This window comes from Trachinotus anak, unplaced genomic scaffold (assembly GCF_046630095.1).
Source record: "Trachinotus anak isolate AG129_WGS33_773 ecotype Australia unplaced genomic scaffold, CSIRO_AGI_Tana_v1 ptg000025l, whole genome shotgun sequence".
Lineage (NCBI taxonomy): Eukaryota > Metazoa > Chordata > Actinopteri > Carangiformes > Carangidae > Trachinotus > Trachinotus anak.
Genome location: NW_027273876.1, coordinates 300,001 through 323,984, shown reverse-complemented (window position 1 = coordinate 323,984; position 23,984 = coordinate 300,001). Strand labels below are relative to the sequence as shown.

Here is a 23,984-nt window from a genome sequence, read left to right as displayed (position 1 = left end):
GATTTCCCCTTTTCGTCGGTAAAATCTTGTGCGAGTGATTTTTAGACTCAGCTGGTTTCCGGCCTTGTAATGTTTCAGGTTTTATTTTGAAGGTAAGCCCGCTGGTTTCCGGCCTTGTAATGTTTCAGGTTTTATTTTGAAGGTAAGCCCGCTGGTTTCCGGCCTTGTAATGTTTCAGGTTTTATTTTGAAGGTAAGCCCGCTGGTTTCCGGCCTTGTAATGTTTCAGGTTTTATTTTGAAGGTAACCCCGCTGGTTTCCGTCTTGTTGTCGATAACTTATCGTTACCTCCGCTCTCCGGCTCTCTCTCTGTCGGCGCTGCTCGGAGGAAACAAACCCGGTTACGACTCCTCACCCTCGGTGAACAGACAGCGCAGTCCTCCGGAACTTCATACCGGGGCGCGGAGGCCTCACGCCGGCAGCAAGGCGGTCAGTTGGTCCGCTCTCATCCTCTGGTGTGACAGGTGAGCTCGGGGAGGAGAGGCGCCATGTTCTCATGTCCGGTGACGTAGGAGGGTACGTGAGCGTGACGTTACATTCAGCGTAGGACGTCAAGGATTTTGACGTTATATGGAAAATATGTATTTATGATTACGTGTGAAGATTAGTCCAAGAGATAGGTGCGTTTTAATAAGTTATTTAAAGATATTAATAGGAATAAAATACATTTTTGATTAATTTTAAATAATAATAAAAATAACTAAACAGTATTCAGCTCTTCCCAAAACAGAATGAATTTTTATTTAATCAAATACTGAACTACTGGTTAAAGCTTTTACATTATTTGCTTTATTTTTGTGTTTTCATTTTCAAATAGAAAAGAAAAAACTGTTTTGATGATTAGTATTTTTGCACTTGTTCTGTACTGACTGTATTCTGTATTTATATACTGTTGTGATTAAAAACTGGCTTTAGTGTAAAAGCATATAAAAATATTTTTAACACTTATCCTGTCACAAAATGCTGAACTGACCCTTTAACAGCAGCTGGATGGAGGCAGACAGATGAAATCTTCATACATAAGTCTGTAAATTTTATTCATATTTCTCCAACATGAAAAATATTATTTTTATAATATTATTACTATAAAATTATATAAAAAAAAGCAACAATGTGCATGTTTACAGACAATTTCAGCAACATAATTAACTTAAATTCATGGTTTTAACCAACCACAGTACAATATTTCAGTGGGCGGGGCATATATGATGCAGAGAGCATTGCTGTAAGAGTCATCCAATCAGAGATGTCACAACTCTAGGTGGAGTCGTCTCCATGGTTACAGCTGAGGCTGAGGCTCCAAAACCTGTAGCCTGGGCTCTGCATTCAGGATCACTCAGGTATCTGTTCAAAGGAAAATATTACCTGAAGCAGAGGCTCTGCCCACATCAACAAATATGAGCTCTGATTGGTTAAAACAGGTCAACTTCCTGTATAACCCCCACAACCCCCGTCAACAAACTGAAAAAATAAATTCTATCTTCGAACAAACTCTCACTCACATTCAAAACTCCATTCAAGAAACTGCGACTCTGATACCAAACATCTCAAATTAAATTAAATAGTTTGTTCTTTCTGAATGTTCCAAACTCCACTGACAAAAATGTTATTTTTGATCCAGACATTTCAAAATGAAATTTAATTTGTTCCAAACTCCTTCAAAGAAACTGAATTAATCTGAACATTGTGAAATAAAATCACAGTTTGTGCCCTGAATGTTCCAAACTTCACTGAAGAAACTGTCATTTTTATTCCAGATATTCTGTCACGTCAAACAGACCTGAAGAGAAGTGTCCTGGGCTTGTCATCACATTTATGCGTAGCCACACTTGTGCAGCTTCAGGTTGCGTTGGTCAGAGTATCTCTTCCCACACTTGTCACAGATGTACTGCTTGCCGCCTGCGTGGACGTGTCTTTTGTGCGTCCTCAGGTGGCTGCCCTGGCTGAAGGTCTTGCCGCAGATGTCGCAGGTGTACGGCTTCTCTCCGGTGTGGACGCGCAGGTGCAGCTTCAGGCTGTTGGCGTTGTTGAACTTCTTGTCGCAGGAGCTGCAGGCGAACGGCTTCTCGTCGGAGTGCGTGCGGCCGTGTGAGATCAGGCTGCTCTGCTGGCTGAACGTCTTGCCGCACTCTTTACAGCTGAACGGCCGCTCGCCGGTGTGGATCCTGCGGTGGATCTTAAGGTTCACCGACTGGCGGAAGCTCTTTCCGCAGAGGTCGCAGCTGAAGGGCCGATCACCGCTGTGGATCCTCAGGTGGTTCTTGAGGTTGACGGCATGGCGGAAGGTCTTGGGGCACTGCTCGCACTTCAAGGGTTTCTGTCCGGTGTGGATGAGCTCGTGAGTTTTGAGCGTGACTGCGCGGGTGAAGCCTTTTCCACACACGTTGCAGACAAAGATCTTCTTGCCTGTGTGGGTGTGTGCGTGGCGGTGCAGGTTCTGTAGAAGGTTGAAGCGGCGGCCGCACACGTCACAGCTGTACGGCTTCTCCCCTGTGTGGATGATGGAGTGCGTTTTCAGCTGTGCCTGCTTAGAGAAACATTTCCCGCACTGCGGACACTCGTACGGCCGCTCCCCGGTGTGCGTCCGCATGTGGCTCTGCATGCTCTGCCTCTGACGGAAAGCTCGGCCGCAGACGCTGCAGGAGAATGGCTTCTCCCCCGTGTGGATGCGGTAATGAGACTTCAGGTTGCTCTGAGATGTGAAGGATTTACCACACGCCGTGCACATGAAGTACTTCCAGGTGAGGCTCTGCAGAACAAACTCAGGTGAGCTGGGACCGTTCTGCTGCTGCGGGTCGGGAGGACCCGGCTGAGCTTCCACTCGAGCTCCTGGAAGGAAAAATACAGATCGGTTTACACTAGATCTGTTTCTTCATATGTGGTGAATACACTCAGAAAGAGGACGGACTCTGCTGTTTCTGCTCCTGATAGGTACGTCTCAGAGCCTGGACCCACAGAGACCCGTTCTCCATCTGAGACCTCTCAGAAAACAGCAGACTGGTTCTGCACTTGACTAACAACTGAGCCAATGAGGTAATCGTCCGGCTCATGTTCCTGTGCAGTCTGACCAGCAGAGGGCGACCTCTGGTCTGTGTCACACTGGTCGGATACATGTTAGTCTACAGGTTTTTTCACAGTTTCAAGGCAGACACTGAAACCTGAAGTCTGACAGGGAGCAGCGGGCCTGTTTGTGGTGGAGAGGAGGAGACCTCTGAGGAGGATTCAGCTCCAGGTAAAACCAATGAACCACTGACACTGAAGGGCCCAGATCAGGAGAAGACTACAACTCCCATGATCCCACACTGCTTCACGACATCACCAAACTCAGAGACCTCTAGTGGCAGAAGTTACAGACTGTGTTTAAAACACCTGAAACATTTTCATCTTCAGCCTGTGAAGCTGCTGATACTGAAACACTAAACTTCCTGTCAGCCTGTCAGAGTAAAAGCCCACAGGAGCGTCAGTATATTCTGTCCCATGACCTACTGCAGGCTTTTACTGTGAAAGAGATGGAGGTGGTGAATTAACAGCAACCAGAAGCAGTGATCTGATCGGCCACAGATACTGATCTATAGGTCTAATTAGGGAAAGATTTTGATCAGGGACTTGTATTGACAGATACTGATCAGGTGCTCACTCTCAGCGATGGCTCCCAGGTCGATGTTTCCATGTTCATCTTTAACGGTGACCGCCATCACAAATGGAGTTTCAGGTCCCTCCTCCTCTTGTTTGGTCTGCAGAGATTCAAAATACAGACATCACAGTCAGGTCAGTGAATGCACCACTGATGAGCAGGTGAGTCAGCAGGGGAGGAGCCTTACCTGAGTGGACTTGTCCATCTCTAAGCTCTGCGGTCGGAGTCCGTACGAGTGTTCCAGCTCTGTGGCGACAAATCACACATCACGTCTGTATGACATCATCAGGGGATAGCCTACCTGATTGGTGTGCGTGATCATTGAGGTGGGGCCTTCATACTTACCGACTTGTGCGTTGTTAAGGACGTTGAGGATGCTGGTCTGAGGTCTTTTGGCCCCCCTCCCTGACTCCAGCTCCGCCAGCAGTTTTGCTTCATCCACGATGTTCATGATCTTCCCCAGAGCCTCGTTCCCTAGAGTCTCCATGATGGAGGCGAACAGCACCTGATGCAGGTCAGAGGTCATAGGTCAGACACATGCCTGTTTAACATCAGCTCTTCATGTAACCAGTGAGTTCCTGTTTCTCTTTCCACCCAAAAACAGATCAACAATTATGTTAACAACTGTGAAAAGTCAGTTTTAGGCAGAACCACTAAAGACTCACTGATTTCTGCTTCTGGATTTGAAACTTATTAAATCAGAATTTATATTATAAAACAGAAAAGAACGTATAATTTATTTTAAATGAAATAACCACATGTTGACCTCATGTTACAGCAAATTCTAATGAACTATTGTTGTAGTCAAGTCTGTTAAACATGTGGAAACTAACTGTGAGAACCTTCAGGTCTCATCACGTCCTGTTGGTTGTTCATTAGAACCCGCTGCTCGGTTTTACCTGAACCTCACCGAATCAACCTCAAGGTGGAGTAAATACAAAACGTGTGCATGTAAACCGACTACATTTAAACTACATTTAATCACAGTTGACTGGACCCACACAGATAAAACATTTCTAACTGTGACTGATCACCGGGGTCCAGCTCTCCAGCTGCCCCGCTCCTCACCATCTTCTCCCGGCTCTCGTCCCGCACCCTGCCCGATAGAGGCGGTTCCTCTCCAGCGCCGCTGGTCCGCACCTCCAGGCTGAGCAGGAAGGCCGAGCTGTCCTCCACCAGTTTCTTGAGCTCCGCCACCGCGGCGTGGACCAGAGACTCCATGACGGTGGCCAGCTGGGTGTGCAGGGCCACGGAGGAGCTCATCCCGTCCGCTACCGACCGCCGCTGCTCCCGCTGAACCCAGGCTAACCCCGGCTAACGGCGCGGAGCACCGGCTGAGCTCCGTTAGCTCAGTGTTGAGGGGATGAAGCAAATAAAAAGAGGGAAAATAACTCTGATGCTAACCAGCTGACAACACACCAATGTGTGCTGAACCGGAAGAAGGGTTTATTTCTCTTCCGGTTCAGACAGGAAACGGTTCGCCTCTTGAACGCAACATGCAGTATTTTAAAAAGTACTCCGATCCGTTAATGAAGTAAAAATACTGCGCTACAAGCCAAATCCCTGCGTCCAGAATCGCGTACAGGGTGATCCTGTCAGAGTTTTAAACCGTTTTTATTTTAACAACTTTATAAAGTATTGGATCGTTTAACCCGCAATAATCTTTTTTAGACTTGTGTCCAGACCAGTCTTCAAACGTTTATTCATGTTGGTCTTTAAAATAACGACTTTTTGAACAGAGTCTGGTGGGAGGTTTTCTTCCAGTTTCTCTGTTTACGAGCCAAGAAAACCCTGTTAATAAAAACAGTCTTTGTTTCCTGCAGGGGGCAGAGACACATCTGCTCTAAGCTCAGGAAGACGCAGAAGAAGAGAAGGTCCCAGAGGCCCCTGCAGGTATCTCACTCACACGTTTAAACACACCACCCACATTTATTCATTAAAACACACTGATCTGGTTCCTGGTGAGGCATGCGGCTCGTCCCTGTCGTTGATCATCTGTTGTTGCGGATCATTTCTCGCCAAACCCCATTTAAAATCTACAAATTTAAGGATTCTTTAGGAAATCGTACATAACAGTACAGACCTGAGACCTGGAACCGGACTGTAAATACCGGCTGAAGGCTGAGGTTAAATGAGGTGACTGTCAAACCTTTATTACTGTTTTATTATTGTCTCATAGTGTAACAGCCTTAGGATGTATTTCTGTTGAGCAATCATCTATAAATCAGAACAAAACGGATCCAGAGTCTTTAGACGTCAACCCAGCGTGTTAAACTGATCTTCCCAGGTAGTTATTATACAGTCAGTTATCTCAATGTTATCTCATGGAAGATATTTATAAGAATAGGAAATATGTCTTCATATGGTCCCCAAGAAAGAAAACAACATCCTGCTGATTTATTTATCCTGGTCCCTGTTACCTGTCTGCAGGCAGCAGAGCCACTTCAGACTAGTCCAGTCCAGGTCAGTCTGGTCCAGACCGGCAGCCATGTTGAGTTCTTTGAGGATCCTCCTCTCTGCCACAAAACATTTGTCAACCCGCCGCTGCTCAGGCTTCGTCTCCAGGATGAGGTTCAGTAACTCCCAGAGACCTGACTGATTGATTGACTGACTGACTGATTAACAGACCTATTGATCGTCCTCTCAGGTATGTGAACAGGCTGAAGGAGGATGATGCATCGTGTGCTTCAGCGCTGCAGACCGGTCGCATTTTCCTGTTCCACCATCTGTCTCCTCTGCTGCAACGCACCGAGAGGGGAACCTTCAGATCAGCAGTACTCATCTGCTCAGGTACAGGACCACAGAACCTCAGAAACGCAGAACCTCAGGTAGAGAAGCTCGGAAACAGAGAACCACAGGTAGAGAACATCCAGTAGAAAGCCTTCAGTACAAATATAAGACACCGCAGGTAGAGAACTGGAACCCCAGAAAGAGAACCTCAGGTACAGACAAACAAGTACAGAAACTCAGACAGAGAACTACAATCAGAGAAAAAACAAAACAACAAAGAAAAGACTGTCACACCCTTGCAGAACCTCAGGTGAAGAACAGAATTCTCTTCCATTCCAACGCATCTAATGTTTTATGTTCCAGATGTGCAGTCGATCCTGGAGAGACTCGGGTCAGATGGATCCCTACTGAAGGAGTCGGTTCTGATCGGCTGTTCTGAACAGAACCAGGCTCAGTTCTGTTTGGATCTCGGTAAGAAGATATTAATCCAGATTATTGTCTGGGTTCTGTTCTGGGTTCTGGTCTGATGTTGTGGTCTGTTTGGTTCTGCAGGAGAACTGGATCAGGCAGCATTAGAAGAAGAGTGTGGAGGAACCTTTGTGGACCTGAGGAGATCTTTCTTCCTGCTGAGCGGAGCAGACGCCCCTGTAGTGGCCAAGGTCAGGAACTACAACTGGACGCTGGAGTGATTTTATTTTGAAAACCTGCGGGAAATGCAGTTAAAAGGGTCAAAGCCTGGAACTGTCCACTGAACAGTCGCCAGTCTGTTGTGTGGATCAACTGTTCTGGTCCTGATCCTGGTCTCTCCTACAGGGTCAGGCTCTGCTCCGCTGGCATCAAACCAGCAGGTTCTGCAGCGCTACAGGTGAACCGACCCAGCGGAACCAGGCAGGGAGTCAGAGAGTCTGCAGCAGCAGCGGCACTGTCTACTACCCAAAGGTAAACCAGTTCTGACCCTGTTCATACCAGATCCACAACAGATTTAAACCAGATCTGAACTGGATCTAAACTGGATCTGAATCAGATTCAAACCAGAACCAAACCAATCCCAAACCGGATCCAAACCAGATGTGAACCAGCTTGTACCTTTGCTGTAAGTGATATGTTCTGACTGGTTTCTGACTGGTTTCTGACTGGTCTCACTGGTTTCTCCTGGTCCCTCCTGGTCTTGAAGATGTCTCCAGTGGTGATCGTCCTGGTGTCTGATGGGACCCGGTGTTTGTTGGGCCGACAGTCCTCCTTCCCTCGGGGGATGTACAGCGCTCTGGCTGGTTTCTGTGACATGGGTCAGTCTCACCTGTCCGTGCACACACCTGTCAATCACCTGTCTGTTTACCTGGTGTCTGACCTGTCTGTCTGCTCCAGGTGAGTCTCTGGAGGAGGCTCTGTGCAGGGAGGTGGCGGAGGAGGTGGGTTTGGAGGTCCAGAGCATCTCCTACAGCTCCTCACAGCACTGGCCCTTCCCTCACAGCTCCTTCATGCTGGGCTGCCACGCCTCTGTTAGCCCCGCCCACACACAGGTGAGCTCTGACGCTTGCACACACGCGCACACACACACACAGTCAAATGTGGTGACACCTGTGATGTTAACGATGTCAGAACTCAGGTGTGTTTGTTCTTTAAAACACCTTAAAATGACACTTAAATGAAGGGGAAAGTTAAGTGCTTCTAACATTTTACTTTATTTGTTAATTAACAGATTTTCAAATTAAAGTGTTTCAGGCTCAGTTTTTATATAAAATATTAGAATGTGACACAGGAAGTTTGTGGAGGAACAGCTCAGCTGCAGGTCAACAGGTGGAACCACCTGCTGTGTCATGTGACCTTCTGTGCTGTTTCCTGTCCAGCTGAAGGTGGACCACACGGAGCTGGAGGATGCTCGCTGGTTCAGTCTGGAGGAGATCACCTCAGCCCTGCAAGTGAAGACTCCGCCCAGGAGGGGCGACCCCCCCGTCCTCTGGCTCCCCCCAAAGCACGCCCTCGCCAACCGACTCATCACAGAGTGGACGGTTCGGCAGTGAGGCGGCGGGGATGGAGAGTAACGTCTAAACTTTGAGGAGCTGGGAACAAGTTTTCAACAAACAGGACAGATCCAGACTGAGGATCTGACGAGTCCTGAGACCAGAAGAGTCCTTCTACATCCAGACCCAAACACCAGCTGTGAGAGGGGGAGGAAAACCACTGAGCTCACATCCCGCAAAACTGTTCCAAAACAGAGCGTGATGAACCTCCAGATACAGAGACAGAATAACAACAAAGACCATTAATGTGAAGGTTTCTTTCTGACAGCAGGTCTGAGGTCAGTTCATCAGCTTCATCTGTGGTTTTATTAACGACCTTCTTCATGTTTAATGAGCGACAGCTGTGGAAACACATTAATAACATGTCTACAGCTAAACATAACACAACAACACAACAGCTACCTCTGTTATTTTACTCTCTGATAATAAACTGATGATGTTTCAACTTTCCACTGATTCTCATTTAAACAGACTTTGGACACTTTCTGTTGTCGTCTTTTTTCCTGATGACCCTGAACACAGCAGCTCATCACTCTGTCAGTGAGTCTGTTCCTGCTGCTTCTCTAAACTGATCTGAATCTGCTGCAGGTTACGCACTGACTGTACCCGACCACCTGACACAACCACAGGTCACATGACCACAACTGTCACTGAGAGAGTTGAAGTGATCATGTGACTGTTGGTCACTGAGCTCAGTCTCTGACTAATGGATCAAAGATAAAAACACTAAAATGACTCCGACATGAACCAGTTCAACACATTTATCACAGGTTTTTAGTCACTGTTGGAAACTGTTCATCATCAGTTCAAAGCAGTTTTAAACTCAAGTTTCCCACAACAATACAACTACAACTACAACACAGGAAGTTGTTGTTACCTTGCTGGCAGTTGACAGGTCACTGACCTCATCCAGACCCAGCTCCTTCTTCAGCTGCTCAGACTGAGCGCGCTCAGTGTCAGCCTGCACACACACACACACACACACACACACACACACACAGAGCTGATGATGTCACAGTGTACAGTGTGACATCACAATCCTTTAACAAAGATCAAACTGTGACTGACTGATATCTGATCAGTCTGATCAGTTCTGTGTATCGATCACTCAGCTCACTTTGCGTTTGCGTGCTGCCTTCTTCCTGTGGCTCTCGTGTATGAACGCTTACAGAGCTGGCGGATCACTGCTGTTGATGGCTGCCTGCAGGAGGTCAAAGGTCAAAAGTTTCTGCAGAGTCAAATGAAAGTTTTTTGATGTCACATAGAATTTAATGGACCAGCTGTGTCACAGCAGGCAAAGCATGATGGATAAAAGAGCCACAGTTAGAAGACACAGCACCACCCCAGCTCTCTGATTTGGGGGGTCCAGCTCAGGAGAGTGGGGGCCTTTTACATGTCTGCACTCAGAGTCACTGTCCCGTTTCCAGACCTGGACTCAGACAGATTTTTCTGTTCTCAACTTCTTCAGTTACAGCTCAACTCAAGACTTTTAAAAACCTTCCAGGCCTTTTTAAGGAAACTGAATTCAGTATGTCCAAGACTTTTCAAGACCTCCCGATCCTCTGTCAGGGTCAAAGGTCAGACAGAATTTTTTTGTCTGGCTGGAAAGTTACTAAATGGGACCCTGGTCTCCTCCAATCAGCTGTTACCTGAAGGATGCGTCTGACCTGCAGCTCGTTGTCTGGCCTGCAGCACAGCGCTGAGTCCAGGATACAGTCCATGTCCCCACTGCAGTCTCTGTAGAGGCCCAGCAGGTCCAGCCGTTCCTCCTCTGAACCTTTATACATCTGCTCAAAGTCCAGGATGTCCTGCAGGGTGATCTGGTTCAGGACAGAGAGGCGTTCACTGACACACTGGAAAACACACGTGATCTCACACAGACTGTCAGAGAGGCAGCAGGGTTAGGCTCTGATTAAAACTGTTTATTATATTCAATCTAAGTTAGTTTCATTAATTGAATTATCTGAATGTTCGTCATCAACCAGACTGAGATTCAACAGGATCGGTTTATCTGGTTTAACATGAGGATTAGTTAGAAACCATGTCTGAGGAACAGGACCAGGCTACTTCCTGGGTTAATCTTAGTGTTTGTGTCATTAAACCCTGAAGAAAAGGAGAGACAGAAGAAGATGGACAGGTGAGAAGATGAGGATGAGAAGGGAAAAGTTACTTTGGGGAACAACAGTCTCCAGTATTCATCCCAGTTTTGTTCTTCTTTCAGGGAGTCCGACTCTGCGTCAACGACGCCCTGCTCATCGTACATGGCTCGCTGCTCCACGTTGCTCAGCACAGTGTACACTTTCCCCAGAGTCTGCAAAAAAAAAAAGCAGTCCTTGAACTACACACAGCTGCCACCATGCTGCATTCAGGTGCTGTAGGATAAATGAGCGTCATGAGAATAAATATAGAAAATAAATAAATGTGAGGAAAAGATAAATCGCGGAGATGTGTTTTATTTTTCTGTGAATAACAGAACTTTATGCTTTTATCACTGAGATCATGGAAAGTTTTTATTTCCGTTATTTCAGTAAAGACCAGCAGGTTTATATATGGTTATACCACAATTAGGAATGATAGGGAAAATGGGTTTGGTGTGTTTTAATATCTCAAAGGAGTTTTAAATCGAAAGCAACTGGACTTGGTTATTTGTCAAGGAAGACGTTTCACCTCTCATCCAAGAGGCTTCATCAGTTCATCACCTGACCAGGCTGGGACTGGTCCAACTATCTGGTGTGGAGACCCAGGTATTTAACCTGTGGGAGGGGCTTTCACAAGGCTGATGATGTCACTGGTTCCCTTTGTGCTCCATGTGCCATGTGACTGTCTGGGTGGAGAGCTGGTTTCCACTTCATTAGAGCCCTATTGTGTTATAACCACAGTCGCTGGAGTCACATGCCACTTGTGAACAGTTGTTTTTCTTAGAGGTTAAATTGTTGAATTGAAACTTTGTGACAGTTAGTTAAACCTTCTTTAAGCTGAGTTAAGCCTTAATTAAGGCCCACTGTTATATCATCAGGTCATTTAAGTAAATTTAGAGTCATCACAGTTGTATATTTTCATTTCCCGGGGTTTTCCACAGACAGGGTGATACAAAAATACACAACCATTTCTAGAAAAAGAGACAGCAGCTGCAGGTAAAGAAATCAGCACAGGTTCAATATTGAAGGAAGAACAGGAGCAAAGCTTATTCTATAAACGTTTTTACTGGAGAAAATAAATCTACATTTAAATATCTGGGAAAATATAAAAATACGTGAGGTGTTAATAAGAATGAAAAAGCTGTTTTTCTTACGGAATCATTCACAGTATATGAAGAGTACAGCCTGTGGATGTAATAAAACAGCTACATCGGAGTGACAGCTGGTTACATAAAAAACTACAGTTCCCAGCAGGCCGTTCGGCTGTACGCATGTGGCAGCGTCGCGGACAGTAGGTAGCAGCATCATGTCTGTGTTTATGGACTTAAACCTGAGCTACACGGCGGACAGGGACGCACTGCAGAGTCTGATCGAGTCGGCGGCGCACCGTGAGTCTCCTCGGTCTGTTTCACGCTGAAAACCGGAGAAGTTGTCTGCTGCGGAGCGCAGAGCTAGCTGAGCTAGCTGAGCTAGCATCAGGACTCAACCCGGGCTGTTCCGGGTCTGTTGGTATTCAGTTACCGCTTTCAGCAGCGCATTAGACACCTGGTTGACCGCTGTTCACCTCTTTCATTAGAGTGCAGTGCAAAAGCTCCGAAAACTGGAAACAAACCTTACACCAGACTCCGTTAAAAAAAAAGATTTTTAATTTTCTCTGATTTTTAGTTTAACGACACTTTCTAAAACAAATTTAACACGTTTATTGTCTACAAAACCCGTTGTTAGCTACCGTCTGGTTTATTGGTTAATTAACATATTGCTCATTTATTAATTTATTAATCAGATGGTGTGTGTCCCTGTGTTTTGTCACATCTCGTATGACCAACAAACCGTGACACCAGACTTAATTAAAAAATCTCCCTATTTAAACTTTCTCTTATTTTAAAAAAAGTTAGTAACAGTCCAGAACATAATTTAACACGTCAGTCAATTAAATAACAGCATAACAGATAGCAACAACACTGGGGATGACCGGATCGATAATCATGATGAAATGAATGAATGCAGTGATCAGTGATTGTTCAGGTTGTGTGCTTCGTCTTCTTCCTGTAGTGGGTTTCTCCACAGTCGCCATCAACTACGTGTTTGAACCCACGGCCAAAAAGAAACAGGTGAGTGTCCTCACCTGCTGTGCTGCGTTCAGGAACACAGTCACATGCAGGAAACACAAACACCAGCACAGCTGTGTTTATTTATATTAATCTTTGAGAATCAAAAATGGAAAATGTAAGTGATTGATTTTATTAACAAAAACCAAAAACATCAAACAAGGAGCAAATCGATCACCAGGAAAATAATCTGAAATAAATGTTTGGAAACAGGAAGTTTACAAGGTTTAAGATGAAAGTAAAAGTATGTGGACATGGTGGATATGAATTCAGACTTCACAGATGAAGTCTGTGTCCCTCCACTTTTATTTTTTAAGTTTGTGTTTACTTTCTGTTTGCAGGAAATCCCCACTCCCACACCAATCAGTGAGCTGATCGATCAGCTGCCCATCGTACAGGTACAGTGAGGATGAAGCTGATGATGATGACCATGTATTTTCATTATGTTAACACCTGTGTGTGTATCTCTGGCAGGGTCGTTCTCGTCCAATCAGAGTGCTGAACAGACTGACTATTGTGATGTCAGACTCCAGTCACTTTGTGAGTGTTGATGGATTTTATTTTAGTTTCACTGTTTCTGCCTCAAATGAAAACCTGCTGCACAGGATTCACCTGTGTGTGTGTGTGTGTGTGTGTGTGTGTGTGTCCAGAGGCCAAACGCTGCAGAGTACCGTAGTTTCGACCTGCTGGCCCTGCAGCCCACCACAGAGAAACTCTTCCATGTGAGATTCACTGACAGCTGTTCACTGGTTCCAGCTCACATAAAGATTTAACATTCAAAATTTCATCAGTTTATAAAATCCAACACAATGTCACAATAAGATATGATAAGATAAGGGGTGTGGGGTGTGGGGGTGTGTGTGTGTGTGTGTGTGTGTGTGTGTGTGTGTGTGTGTGTTTTCAGGCAGCCTGTATGTTGTATGACGTCGACATCATCTGTATCTCAGTCACAGAGAAACTTCCTTTCTTCTTCAAGAGAGCGCCGGTCAACGGGGTGAGAGTCGTTAATATTATCATTGTTGTTACTATTGTTATTATTATTATTACTGTTGTTGTTGTTGTTTATTACATCACTGTATCTGTATATACATTATAGACCTGAACCAGGTTCAGTTTGATTTAATCCAACATGTCGACCGTTGCAGCTGAAAGTGAAGTGACTCCTCCCACCCTGGACACAAACTCTTTGTGACACTCCCCTCTGGCAGGAGGCTGCGGTCCTTCAGGACCAAAACCTCTCGCCACAAAAATAGCTTCTTCCCATCTGCTATCAGCCTTATCAACAAGGCTAGAGAGCCCCACTGTTGCTGATCAATTGCACCAATCACCAGAAAAAATTCCTTGTATGTGAAAACATACTTGGCAATAAAACTGATTCTGATTCTGATTCTGATTCTGAAATAAAGACAGAGGTTCAGTTAAAACATTTAAAACAGGAAATGATGTCATATAGATAATCAGTGATGTCATATGTTCAGTCTACTGGAGATTTAGTCAAGTTTAAATCTGTTTAAACGTCCTTCAGTGAAAACATCCACCATGTGTGTGGTGTGTGTGTGTGTGTCCAGGCTGTAGACAGAGGTCTGGTGTTTGAGGTGTCGTACTCTGCCGCCATCAGAGACTCCACCATGCGACGCTACACCATTGCTAACGCCATCAGTCTGATGGAGAGCTGTAAGGGGAAGGTATGTCTGTTGGGTACTGTTGACCCTACAGGCTCCTGTAGCTGTGACATAATGTGTGATGTCAGTGTGATGTCATCACTCTGACATCACACAAAATTTACAGACTGTTTCTGTCTTTCAGAGTGTGATCCTGTCCAGTGCAGCTGAGAAGGTCAGTGATCAATACATCAGTCAGTGATTGGTTGATCAGTATTGATCAGTATTGATCAGTATTACATCGTCTGTTTCAGGCTCTGGAGATCAGAGGTCCCTATGACGTCACCAACCTGTATCCTGCTTCGGCTGTCTGTGTGTGTGTGTGTGTGTGTGTGATGTTGTCTTCCTGACCTGCCTCTTCAGAGGTTTGTTGTTCGGTTTATCAGACGGAGACGCTAAAGAAGCTGTGTCCTCCACCTGTCGATCAGTCCTGCTCCACGCAGGTGAGTAACAAACTGTCACTGCTACTACTGAGGTACTGTAGTACTGTAGTGCTAATACTGCTGTTGGTAGTACTGTTTGGTTGTGCCAGTGTAGCTGAGGTGTGTTCTTATTGGACAGACAGGTGGACATATGTTCAGTGATTTAACAGCTGCTGATCACGTGTCACTGCTGACGTGGTTGAAAGCTCAGGAAATGCCTGTTATTGGACTTTTGAGTTGAGATTATCTCCAGATGTGTTGACATGTGATGACTGAGTCTAGCTGATCAGCTGATCAGAGGTGATCTTACCTGGACAGTGTCTGTCCTCAGAGACCAGGAAGACGGCCAGTGGGATCATCTACACCATGAGGAGCTGCAGTGAGTCGTCCTGTGAGCAGGAGGCGCCGCCGGACTCTGAGCTCTGTAGGTCCACCACCGTCAGAACCGCATCAGACACACTCGCTAACACAGCAGTCGACTGAAGGGAAATTAATTATGACAGAGACTCTGCAGGTCTTACTTCACTTTCCTGAAACAATCGATTATTTCAAATAGCAATCAGTTTTCTTTCTTGGTCCTTTGACTGATCGATTGATCAACAAACTGCTGCAGCTTTTTTCTTTTTAACGAGTTCACTGACAGCAGCAGGTAATTAATGCTCTGGAGCATAAATGTCCAGGTACCTGTAATGACAGGTGTGCTCCAGGTGACTGCAGAGCCCATTCATTGTCACAAGGTAATCATCTGCTGTTTTACCTGAACAGGTGAGGCTCCTGCTGCCAAGAGACACAAACCTGCTCTGACTGATTGAGTGACTGACAGCTGAGGAGGGTGGGACTTCTGGAGCTGACTGGCTGATTCCTTGTGTTTGGTTTGATTGACCGATTTACTGGACCACAGGATCTGATTTCACTGTAATGACTGTGGAATAAACACTTTGAAGAATCATGTGGACTCTTATTTTACAGCAGGTGATGGGACTGATCTTTGGATCTGAACCGCCTGAATGTGCAGAGTGAGAGATTCTGTTCTGTTCATCACGATCATGAAAATGATTCTTGTTTGTTCATCACAGCTAACTGAGCTAAAACAGCTATCTGAGACAACACAGCTAACGTTAGCTCAGAGGTCATATGGACACATCAGTGCTCAATAAAGATCTGAAAGTTCTAATCTGACTTCACACAAGTGAAGGAAACATGAGGAACATAACATCTGACTGAGGTGGAAATAACGTCAGTTAGCTTAGCATAATCACATATTTCCCTCAATTAGAAACTGTATGAACACTCGCTCTGAGCTTCACACGTCTGCACACACAACAAAATGTCTGAGCCTCTATAAGATTTGTAGTGGTGATGCCCTTCCCAGTTGTTTGCTGCTGATTGGACAGCAGCTGCAGATGTTTCCTGGCAACAGGCTTACACATTAACTACAGGTGCAGTCTGGTCACTGAATGGTCTGAGACACCGACAGGATGAACTGATCTGATGTGACATTCAAAAAACACACACACAAAGTTACTTGTGGGTTAAATCTTTGTATTATCTGACCATACCTCATGGTTTTATCTATAATCACTGTATTGATCTGACTCACTACAGCTTGTCAGACAAGGTGTTGAGTTTAGCTTTTCAGTCAGAGAGAAGCAGACCTCAGAAAAGTTTTTGGTCAAAAGTTTTATTTTGAAATTTGTCTGCAGTGCAAATGCTGCCCACTCATTGGTCAGACCCAAAGCAGGAAAAATTAAAAATAGAACTCTGCAGGAAGGTGTTTTACATTCAGTCACATTAAAAATAAACTGGTTTAAAATATAGACTCTTCATAAAAATATAAATCTACAAACAGGAAGTTCTGTTTCCCTGTAATTCATTAATTATAGGAGGAAACATAATCACTGAGAATGCGTCTCTCAGGTCAGTCCCTTTTACACATGTCTGAGGCTGACACAGGTCTGGACACCTGGGAGACTCTGATTGGCTGAGAGCAAACACATGATGTAAACAAATAAACATGACATCAAGTTACATTTCCTCTGTTCTGCTTTAGAAACAGTGTAATAGCCCTTTAGTGAGAGACAGTGAACATCTCATGAGCAGCGTGGAGGTCAAAGGTCAAATTGCTAATCATTATTGATTACTTATCATTAGCAGATATAAAATTACACACATAATGAGTGATGAGTTCACTGCACGTCAGACAAATCGCTGCCAATGCGTTCAGGTCTCTGACACAACATATGAACCTATCAGAAGTCACCAGGAAGAGGAAGAGGTTTGATTGGACAGGAGGAGCAGTGGTATTAAGAGGAGCATCACACCAAATTTTTGTGGTGTTTGAACTTTTTGCCAAAGAAACGTTAATTCCTGCTGGTTCTCCAAACTCCTCCTGATAGTGCGTTCAAGGACACGTGGACATCTTGGCAGCTGAGCAGTGATGAGCTGTGCTGTCAGATAATCAAATGCAGACAGAGGAGTCATGTGACAAAGCTCAGGTGATTTCAGCTGATCCAAACTCAGACATCGGATTGTCCTTGAACATATCAGCAGGAATAAATGAACCCTGGAGTTAAAAGGCCAAAATGTGACCAAAAAAGCACCTGATTGGTCCTTTATGTGGGAGTGGTCATGATGACATCATCCAAGTTAGTTAGTGAAACACCTGAAGCAGGAAGCTGAGGCACTGCAGTCTGGACGGTTTCTGAAGGGTTTTAGGATGACTCAGTGGACCCTGAAGGTGTCAGGAGGTCGGAGGTAGGGGGTAGGGGGTAGGGGGGGCCTCCTCCTGTAGGAGTGTTGTTGATCAGCTCAGTGGCCCATGATGTGGTTGATGTGGCCCTGAAATGAAAACTGTGTTCAGAACCAGGAGACAAGTCAACTACAATTCCCAGGGTGCATTTCACTGACAAACATCCAATCAGCTTCAGCTTCAGTTTCAGCTCCGCCCCGCCCCGCCCTGCCCCGCCCCGCCGGGTAGGGGAGGGTGTAGGGAAATTGGAATTGGGCCAGGGGAGTGAGTGTCTCAGTGAAGGTGAGGTGGGAGTGAACAGGTAGTTTCACTGGTCTGAACCTGCTTCAGCAGCATTTCCACATCACACACACCTGCTGTGTGCCCGCCTGTGATTGGTCAGTGTGCTCTGATGCTAGACTATGAATCAAGCCTTGTCTGTGTCTATGGAGAACTGTTGTCAGAGGTCAAAGGTCAGATGATAAACCAGCAGGTCTGATCATTTGATTAGATTAACCTTTATCAGCATCACAGGTGTTCATTACCTTAAGGTTCCTGTCTCATTCTCTCACACACACTCACACACACTCACACACACACACACACACACACACACACACACACACACACACAGACAGACACACACACAGACACACACACAGACACAGACACACACACAGACACACACACAGACACACACACACACACTTACTGGTTCTCCTCCGAGACATCTGGGACAGCGGAGCTGAGGAGGTCTGGATCGGACCTGCATCAACACACACAACACACACACGAACACACAAACATTAACATGTCACCATAGCAACAGCCCCATGACAATAACAGCATCACTTGACGAAAGGACAGTGTTTGACCTAAACATGATTTCTCATTGACAAAGTGTAACATGAACCACAACTCTATCGATGAGCTTTACTGTCTGTTGTCATGACGACCTCCACTGACCTGCTGTTCTTCTTGCTGATTGGTCACAGTGAAGCTGTGGGTCGTTTCCATTGGACATTCAGTTGTCTGGAGCTCCGCCTCCAAACACACCCGCTTCTGAAATCAATCATCATCTTCATCATCATCACAACCATCATCTTTGTCATTACGATCATCATCATCACCATCATATATGGAGACATGACGCTGAATTAAATCCTGATGGAATCACTTCTCTAAATTTAGCCACAGCTGTCTCAGAGATCAGGTGACGGTATGTTTGTCTGATGTCCAGGAACAGGAACTGAGGTCATGACATTGATCTGATAGATGAGGATTCTGTTAATGATCAGTTTTGATGCCATAAATGAGAAGCAGGTCGAGGGTGTGGTTAAACAGCGAGAGAAGACAGTTCAAAGAGCTGAAGCTATCGACAGCAACCACCAACAGTAATGACTCCATCTGTGCTGAGAACCGAACTCTGGACCAGGACCAGGGTCACTGGAACAGAACTGATGAGAAAGGCTGACAAGGTCTTGTGGAGTTTAGGTTCAAGGCTGATTGACCGTGACACAGCCAGGTGTCAGAACAAATCAATAAATGGATCTGATATCAGATTGTTTACTAATTAAAGCTTTAGACTCAGTGTTGGACGTGTGTTCCTAATAAACCAGACATGAGGACTTTAAGTTTCAGAACTCATCCATTCATCTACAGGTAGAAAACAGTAAGGGGTGAGATTATCATCATCATCATCATCATCATCATCATCATCAGTCAGGTCTCACCGCTCTGCAGCTCCACGGTTCCGGCTCCAGGCTCCTCTTCTTCAGGAGGTTAGCACACTGCATGCTAACGGAGCTAACGGAATCTCGGTCCCTGCTGGCGGACAGAGAAGACTTCGGTTCGGTTAGCCTGGAGCTAACGGCCGGTCCGGCAGAGCTAGCAGTTAGCCTGTTGTCTGAGAGGGATTACTGTGTCCAGCGGAAGTTCTCGTTTTCCCGCTCACAGTAAGTAAATCCTGAAACCGAACTGACCCGCGGAGTGAAAACTCACTTTCTGCGTCCAACTGACTGTTGTTGTTGAGCGACCTTCTTGTTGACCGGCGATTTCAAGTATGCAGCAACTAGGTCAACACTTCCGGTAATGGACGGAGACGATTCTTCACAATAAAAGCACCCGCGTTTCTGTGAGAAACCATTCATTTAAAGGCTAAATCACGCACAGTAAATCATTATTACAACGTATTTATTTTATTTTATCAAGTTAATTAATACAGATATTACTTATTTGCCTATATGACACTAATGTCAAAAAACAACTAATGTTACAGTATTTATTATGTCAAACTAATAGGCTATTTTAAAACCCAATTCTCATACTCATTTAAAACGCCAATATAAATGGCTGTTTAAATCTTTTATTTTACGGGTCCACTACTACTGTTCCAGTCTTTACTTTTAATATCCATTTTTATTTCATTCCATTTTATATGCGCAATTTCATTTTTTAATTTTTTTTATTTTATTTTTCATAATTTGGCCTTTTAATTGTATCTATTTATAATCATCATCTATCCAGCTATCAGATCCAATTCCCTGAAAAATGTGCTCCATTTCAACAAATGAAATATATATTTATTCATTTATTTTTATAAAACATTTAGATTAACAATGATGAAATTTAAAACAGACAAAAAAAGAGAAGTTGCTTTTACTTTGAAGTCCTACTCACTAACCCGGAAGTCTGATTTACGTCTGTTTGACACGTCACGTTTTCACTTTTTTTACGCTTGATTCCGTTTCAAATCGTGTGACGGCAGAGTGAGATGAACCAATCAGAGTCAGCACAAACTCTCACGAGATTTGAAGACCTCTACCCGCAGTGTGACGCTGCAGTGGCCGTGTGTGAGCAGCAGCCGGCAGCAGACACGTTCACATGAATCTGACTCCAGACTTTCTCCACTGGAGACTTTACTGTGGTGACAGTCAGCTGACTGTCAGCTGTCAGTCAGCTGACTGACAGCTGACTGACACTGAGGTCTGATGATGTTTGACCTGAGCTGATCCTTAATGGTCCTGATTGGGCCAGATTGTTCACCTGAACATGAAGAACTGAGGCAAAAACATCAGTTACACCTGCAGACAGAGAGAAGATGGAGGGAGGGATGGTTGGATGTATGATGGGTGGAGGGAGGGATGGTTGGATGTATGATGGGTGGAGGGAGGGATGGATCGAGGGGAGGACGGAGGGAGGGATGGTGCTTCTCTCCTGAGATTCTGTTAAACGAGTGGAAACTGTTTGACCAAACGGAGCGAAAGAACAAGAAAGAAAAGAATGAAGGGGATGAGGGAGTGAAGGTCGGCAGAGTGCTAAATGTTGTTTTAGATGAAGTCCGGTCCCTCAGGCCCCCCCCCCCCAGTTGTTTCATATTATCTTCATGTTAAAGGAGTCTGAGCGGAAAATCTGGTCCCTGAGGCTCAAAAACAGAGAAACTGCTTCATCTGCTGCAGCTGAGCTTTAAGACCAGGACCAGGACCAAGACCAGGACCAGAACCAGGACCAAGACCAGGACCAGGACCAGGACCACGACCAAGACCAGGACCAGGACCAGGACCACGACCAGGACCAAGACCAGGACCAGGACCAGGACCAGGACCAAGACCAGGACCAGGACCAAGACCAAGACCAGGACCAGGACCAGGACCAGGACCAGGACCAGGACCAAGACCAGGACCAAGACCAGGACCAAGACCAAGACCAGGACCAGGACCAGGACCAGGACCAGGACCAAGACCAGGACCAAGACCAGGACCAGGACCAGGACCAGGACCAGGCGGTCTGAGGTTGTGGTTTGTCCTTTGGTGTCTTTGTTTTATCTAACAACCACACTGAGGACACAGAGGCAGGAGGACTGCAGGGTGACCGTTTCAGCCTGACCCTCTAACAGGCCTACCAGGCCCAGGACCAGGTCCTGAGAAGTACTGGAGTACATGTGAGGGACCAGTTCATCTCAGGACTCCGTTCAATTCAATTCAATTCAATTTTATTTGTATAGCACCAAATCATAATATACATTATCTCAAGGCACTTTACAGGGTAAGGTCGAGACCTTACTTTGTTACAGAGAAAAACCCAACAGTTCCCACAACGAGCAGCGCTTGGCGACAGGGGAGAGGAAAAACTCCCTTTTAACAGGAAGAAACCTCCAACAGAACCAGGCTCAGGGTGGGGGGGTCTGCCTCGACCAGTTGGGTTTAGGAGGAGATTAAAAAGGGGGGGTGGGAGGAGGAGAGAGGAGAAAAGAGAGAGAGAGAGACCAGGAACAGCTGTGTAGGTAATGGTGTTATCAGTAATAATGACAGGTAACAGTGGTTAATAGTAAAGATGAGTAGTGGTGGATCTGGATCCTGCTGCTCCAGAGGCAGAGAGACCTGCAGAATGAGGACAGAGAGAGGGACAGAGAGAAAGAGAGAGAGAGAGAGAGAGAGAGAGCCCAGTGAATCATGGGAATCCCCTAGCAATCTAGCTCTATAGCAGCATAACTAAGGGATGGGTCAGGACAGATCTTGAGTGGAGATCTCACCTGTTACCTGTTCATGTGACAGGGGTTCAGTCTGTCACAGTCTCTGTTACACAGTGACATCAGTGTGTGTTACACAACATCATGTGTGTAACTGTGTGTTACACACATGATGTTGTGTAACTGTGTTCAGAGCTCTGAGCCTCTGTCTGTAACTACCTGAAACAGTTGAACATGACATCAGTCGTAAACAGGAGCGTACCATGTCCCTTTAACCCTCTGGGTCACGGGGCTCAGTTCTGGTCGGGGCCCAGACCCCCTGAGCAGCGAGTCCCTGGGCCAGACGCTGCGCCATCCCTCTACTCACTGCCTGCACTTCCTGTCTGTCTCTACTGTCTCTGCTGAATAAAGGCAGTCAATAAAAGACAGTGTATCTACAGCAGAGGTCAGAGGTCACCTGAGTCCACCTGCTGTTGTTTCACACACTGAAGTTGGAGGTTTTGGTTCTGGAGACATATATCTCTCCTGAAGCTGAACACACAGCTGAAAGTTTAAACAGGAAATGGAGGTTGATGTGTGGAGGCCCCTCCCACCTTTCCTCGTGTTGCCATCGCCATGGAAACGTCTGGACAGAGATCAGACATGAGGAGTGACTGTCAGATTAAAGGCCTCTCTTTACCTCCTCAGTCATTCCGGGGGCTTTTATTTTGCTGAGCAGAGACAGGCGGGAACGCAGACTCCGATCTGATCCTCCTCCGCTGCTCTCCTCACGCTGTTGTGTTCCTCTGCTTTAAACGCGACTGATGTCGTGTTCACGTCTGCAGCTGCAGGAGGAAAACAAAATATTCTGAGGGTCCCTGTAGTAGCTTTTGATCGTGTCACATGAGCTTCATCAGCTGATGGAGGAGAACACTATGAACTGTGAAATAGTTTTAATGGTTTTCATGTCATTCAGTTGTCAGTGTAGTTCTATAGTGCACAGGTACACAGGTGTGTGGCACTGCTCACTGTTGTGTGTGTGTTGTGTTGTTCAAACACACATTACACAAACGTGTCTGAACTTCACTGTTCATTTATCATTAATTAAATATGTTTGTGTTCTTATGACAAAGTGTTGATTTACTCTACAGTAACAGACACACACAATCTTTCTCGCTCTCTCTCAGGTTCACTCCCTCCATTAATTGGTTCCCTTGGCAACCGCTCAGATGAAATATTAACTTTAATGGCCTTTACACTTTTATTGATTTCTGCCTGACTGACAGCTGACACTGTGTGTGTGTGTGTGCATGCTCTGTAAAGTTTGAATTGTTTCTAATATGTATATTGATCCCCCCCCCCCCGCAGGAGGCCGCCTGTGGCCTGTGCCTTCTTGTGCTTTTACTTTGAAGGATGATGAGACTGATCAGGGGTCAAATTTTAGACTAAGAACAAATTCAACACAAGACCATGTGTGTGTGTGTGTGTGTGTGTTTTACATCAGTTTGATTGACAGGTCTGACAGCTGTATGATTGATTACCCTCCAACCAACCACAGCCTGATGTGTGGACCCTCCACAGTGTGAGTGTGAGTGTGTGTGTGTGTGCCAGCGGACTGTGACGTCTCTATTACAGTGTGAGGTCGGCAGGCAGGCTGGGGTCAGAGGTCAGACGTCCCGCCCACACAGAGCTGCAGAGTGAAGTTTGTGTTTGATCAGCAGCTGCAGCCTGAGAGCAGATGATTAAAGGTTCTGTTAACGAGGTTTTAAACATGAACAACTGTTCTGTATTTTAAAGTAATGTGGAGTCATGGCGTCTTGAGCAGAGAACAAAGCCACACCCCCACTGTGTGTGATGTAATCTGAGTTTCTCTGCTCTTTGTTTTGGTATCTGGTCTGGTTGCATGTGCATGTTGCATGTACATGTGCATGTTAGCGCATGTGAGTCCTTCCTGTTGCTCCTCCCCTCATTTATAAACACACAGGCTCCGCCCACAGCTGAGATGACATAGATAAGACCAGAGTCTGGTCAGGAGGAGTTTTTACTGACAAGACCTGTTTTTTGGAGCCAGACTCTCGTGGTCAAAAGAGGAACTG

The 23,984-nt window shown here is 45.6% G+C and overlaps 5 protein-coding genes across 18 annotated transcripts; 2 read left to right on the top strand and 3 right to left on the bottom strand.

Annotated features, from left to right (window-relative positions):
* The first annotated feature begins 6 nt into the window (after positions 1-6).
* nudt13 (nudix (nucleoside diphosphate linked moiety X)-type motif 13) lies at positions 7-8,834 on the top strand. Of its 9 annotated transcripts, none has more exons than XM_071461880.1 (11): positions 7-463; positions 5,457-5,526; positions 5,683-5,769; positions 6,064-6,204; positions 6,281-6,423; positions 6,727-6,834; positions 6,916-7,022; positions 7,177-7,302; positions 7,538-7,649; positions 7,729-7,883; positions 8,211-8,834. In XM_071461880.1, exons 3-11 carry the CDS (start codon positions 5,765-5,767, stop codon positions 8,382-8,384), a joined length of 1,071 nt encoding a protein of 356 aa, XP_071317981.1. In that variant the 5' UTR covers positions 7-463; positions 5,457-5,526; positions 5,683-5,764; the 3' UTR covers positions 8,385-8,834. The 9 variants fall into 9 exon arrangements, with proteins under 9 accessions (XP_071317981.1, XP_071317984.1, XP_071317988.1 ...); XM_071461882.1 differs by lacking the exon at positions 7-463 and adding an exon at positions 5,073-5,219 and having other exon boundaries at positions 5,693-5,769; XM_071461881.1 differs by lacking the exon at positions 7-463 and adding an exon at positions 5,073-5,219.
* LOC139608300 (zinc finger protein ZFP2) lies at positions 1,016-5,065 on the bottom strand. 2 transcript variants are annotated; one of them, XM_071461876.1, is made up of 6 exons: positions 4,702-5,065; positions 3,979-4,138; positions 3,821-3,879; positions 3,637-3,733; positions 1,780-2,828; positions 1,016-1,343 (listed from the first exon to the last, which is right to left on the bottom strand). In XM_071461876.1, the coding sequence occupies exons 1-5, from the start codon at positions 4,894-4,896 to the stop codon at positions 1,813-1,815; spliced, it is 1,527 nt and encodes a 508-aa protein (XP_071317977.1). In that variant the 5' UTR covers positions 4,897-5,065; the 3' UTR covers positions 1,016-1,343; positions 1,780-1,812. The 2 variants fall into 2 exon arrangements, with proteins under 2 accessions (XP_071317977.1, XP_071317975.1); XM_071461874.1 differs by having other exon boundaries at positions 1,016-2,828; positions 4,702-5,064.
* A 427-nt stretch (positions 8,835-9,261) lies between the features above and the next one.
* On the bottom strand, positions 9,262-10,683 carry LOC139608840 (dnaJ homolog subfamily C member 9-like). Of its 3 annotated transcripts, none has more exons than XM_071462940.1 (4): positions 10,555-10,683; positions 10,034-10,204; positions 9,502-9,612; positions 9,262-9,345 (listed from the first exon to the last, which is right to left on the bottom strand). In XM_071462940.1, the coding sequence occupies exons 1-3, from the start codon at positions 10,645-10,647 to the stop codon at positions 9,550-9,552; spliced, it is 327 nt and encodes a 108-aa protein (XP_071319041.1). In that variant the 5' UTR covers positions 10,648-10,683; the 3' UTR covers positions 9,262-9,345; positions 9,502-9,549. The 3 variants fall into 3 exon arrangements, with proteins under 3 accessions (XP_071319041.1, XP_071319042.1, XP_071319043.1); XM_071462941.1 differs by having other exon boundaries at positions 10,052-10,204; XM_071462942.1 differs by having other exon boundaries at positions 9,502-9,585; positions 10,052-10,204.
* A 1,067-nt stretch (positions 10,684-11,750) lies between these two features.
* On the top strand, positions 11,751-15,660 carry rpp30 (ribonuclease P/MRP 30 subunit). 2 transcript variants are annotated; one of them, XM_071462937.1, is made up of 12 exons: positions 11,751-11,910; positions 12,575-12,633; positions 12,972-13,028; positions 13,105-13,170; positions 13,281-13,352; positions 13,535-13,624; positions 14,199-14,315; positions 14,437-14,466; positions 14,546-14,583; positions 14,655-14,734; positions 15,032-15,137; positions 15,479-15,660. In XM_071462937.1, the coding sequence occupies exons 1-11, from the start codon at positions 11,829-11,831 to the stop codon at positions 15,094-15,096; spliced, it is 756 nt and encodes a 251-aa protein (XP_071319038.1). In that variant the 5' UTR covers positions 11,751-11,828; the 3' UTR covers positions 15,097-15,137; positions 15,479-15,660. The 2 variants fall into 2 exon arrangements, with proteins under 2 accessions (XP_071319038.1, XP_071319037.1); XM_071462936.1 differs by having other exon boundaries at positions 11,752-11,910; positions 15,045-15,137.
* Positions 15,661-16,377: 717 nt separating this feature from the next.
* On the bottom strand, positions 16,378-19,499 carry LOC139608839 (uncharacterized). Of its 2 annotated transcripts, none has more exons than XM_071462938.1 (4): positions 19,175-19,499; positions 18,408-18,503; positions 18,154-18,207; positions 16,378-17,551 (listed from the first exon to the last, which is right to left on the bottom strand). In XM_071462938.1, the coding sequence occupies exons 1-4, from the start codon at positions 19,235-19,237 to the stop codon at positions 17,522-17,524; spliced, it is 243 nt and encodes an 80-aa protein (XP_071319039.1). In that variant the 5' UTR covers positions 19,238-19,499; the 3' UTR covers positions 16,378-17,521. The 2 variants fall into 2 exon arrangements, with proteins under 2 accessions (XP_071319039.1, XP_071319040.1); XM_071462939.1 differs by having other exon boundaries at positions 17,439-17,551; positions 18,408-18,500; positions 19,175-19,386.
* Between the last annotated feature and the right edge of the window lie 4,485 nt (positions 19,500-23,984).

Bases quoted from the DNA above. Each gene is read 5' to 3' on its own strand.
- LOC139608300 (XM_071461876.1), bottom strand. From the start codon at position 4,896: ATGAGCTCCTCCGTGGCCCTGCACACCCAGCTGGCCACCGTCATGGAG. The intron at 4,139-4,701 runs GTGAGGAGCGGG...GACCTGCATCAG, and splicing joins ACGAGAGCCGGGAGAAGATG to GTGCTGTTCGCCTCCATCAT. The intron at 3,880-3,978 runs GTAAGTATGAAG...TTGTCGCCACAG, and splicing joins CCTTAACAACGCACAAGTCG to AGCTGGAACACTCGTACGGA.
- nudt13 (XM_071461880.1), top strand. The intron at 6,205-6,280 runs GTTCAGTAACTC...TCGTCCTCTCAG, and splicing joins GGCTTCGTCTCCAGGATGAG to GTATGTGAACAGGCTGAAGG. The intron at 6,835-6,915 runs GTAAGAAGATAT...TTGGTTCTGCAG, and splicing joins TCAGTTCTGTTTGGATCTCG to GAGAACTGGATCAGGCAGCA.
- LOC139608840 (XM_071462940.1), bottom strand. From the start codon at position 10,647: ATGTACGATGAGCAGGGCGTCGTTGACGCAGAGTCGGACTCCCTGAAA. The intron at 10,205-10,554 runs GTAACTTTTCCC...GTCCTGAACCAG, and splicing joins GGAGACTGTTGTTCCCCAAA to ATCACCCTGCAGGACATCCT. The intron at 9,613-10,033 runs GTAACAGCTGAT...TTGACTCTGCAG, and splicing joins AGGTCAGACGCATCCTTCAG to AAACTTTTGACCTTTGACCT.
- rpp30 (XM_071462936.1), top strand. From the start codon at position 11,829: ATGTCTGTGTTTATGGACTTAAACCTGAGCTACACGGCGGACAGGGAC. The intron at 11,911-12,574 runs GTGAGTCTCCTC...TTCTTCCTGTAG, and splicing joins GATCGAGTCGGCGGCGCACC to TGGGTTTCTCCACAGTCGCC. The intron at 14,467-14,545 runs GTCAGTGATCAA...CGTCTGTTTCAG, and splicing joins TGTCCAGTGCAGCTGAGAAG to GCTCTGGAGATCAGAGGTCC.
- LOC139608839 (XM_071462938.1), bottom strand. From the start codon at position 19,237: ATGCAGTGTGCTAACCTCCTGAAGAAGAGGAGCCTGGAGCCGGAACCG. The intron at 18,208-18,407 runs GTCAGTGGAGGT...GTGTTGATGCAG, and splicing joins ATCAGCAAGAAGAACAGCAG to GTCCGATCCAGACCTCCTCA. The intron at 17,552-18,153 runs GTAAGTGTGTGT...TTTTCATTTCAG, and splicing joins GATGTCTCGGAGGAGAACCA to GGCCACATCAACCACATCAT.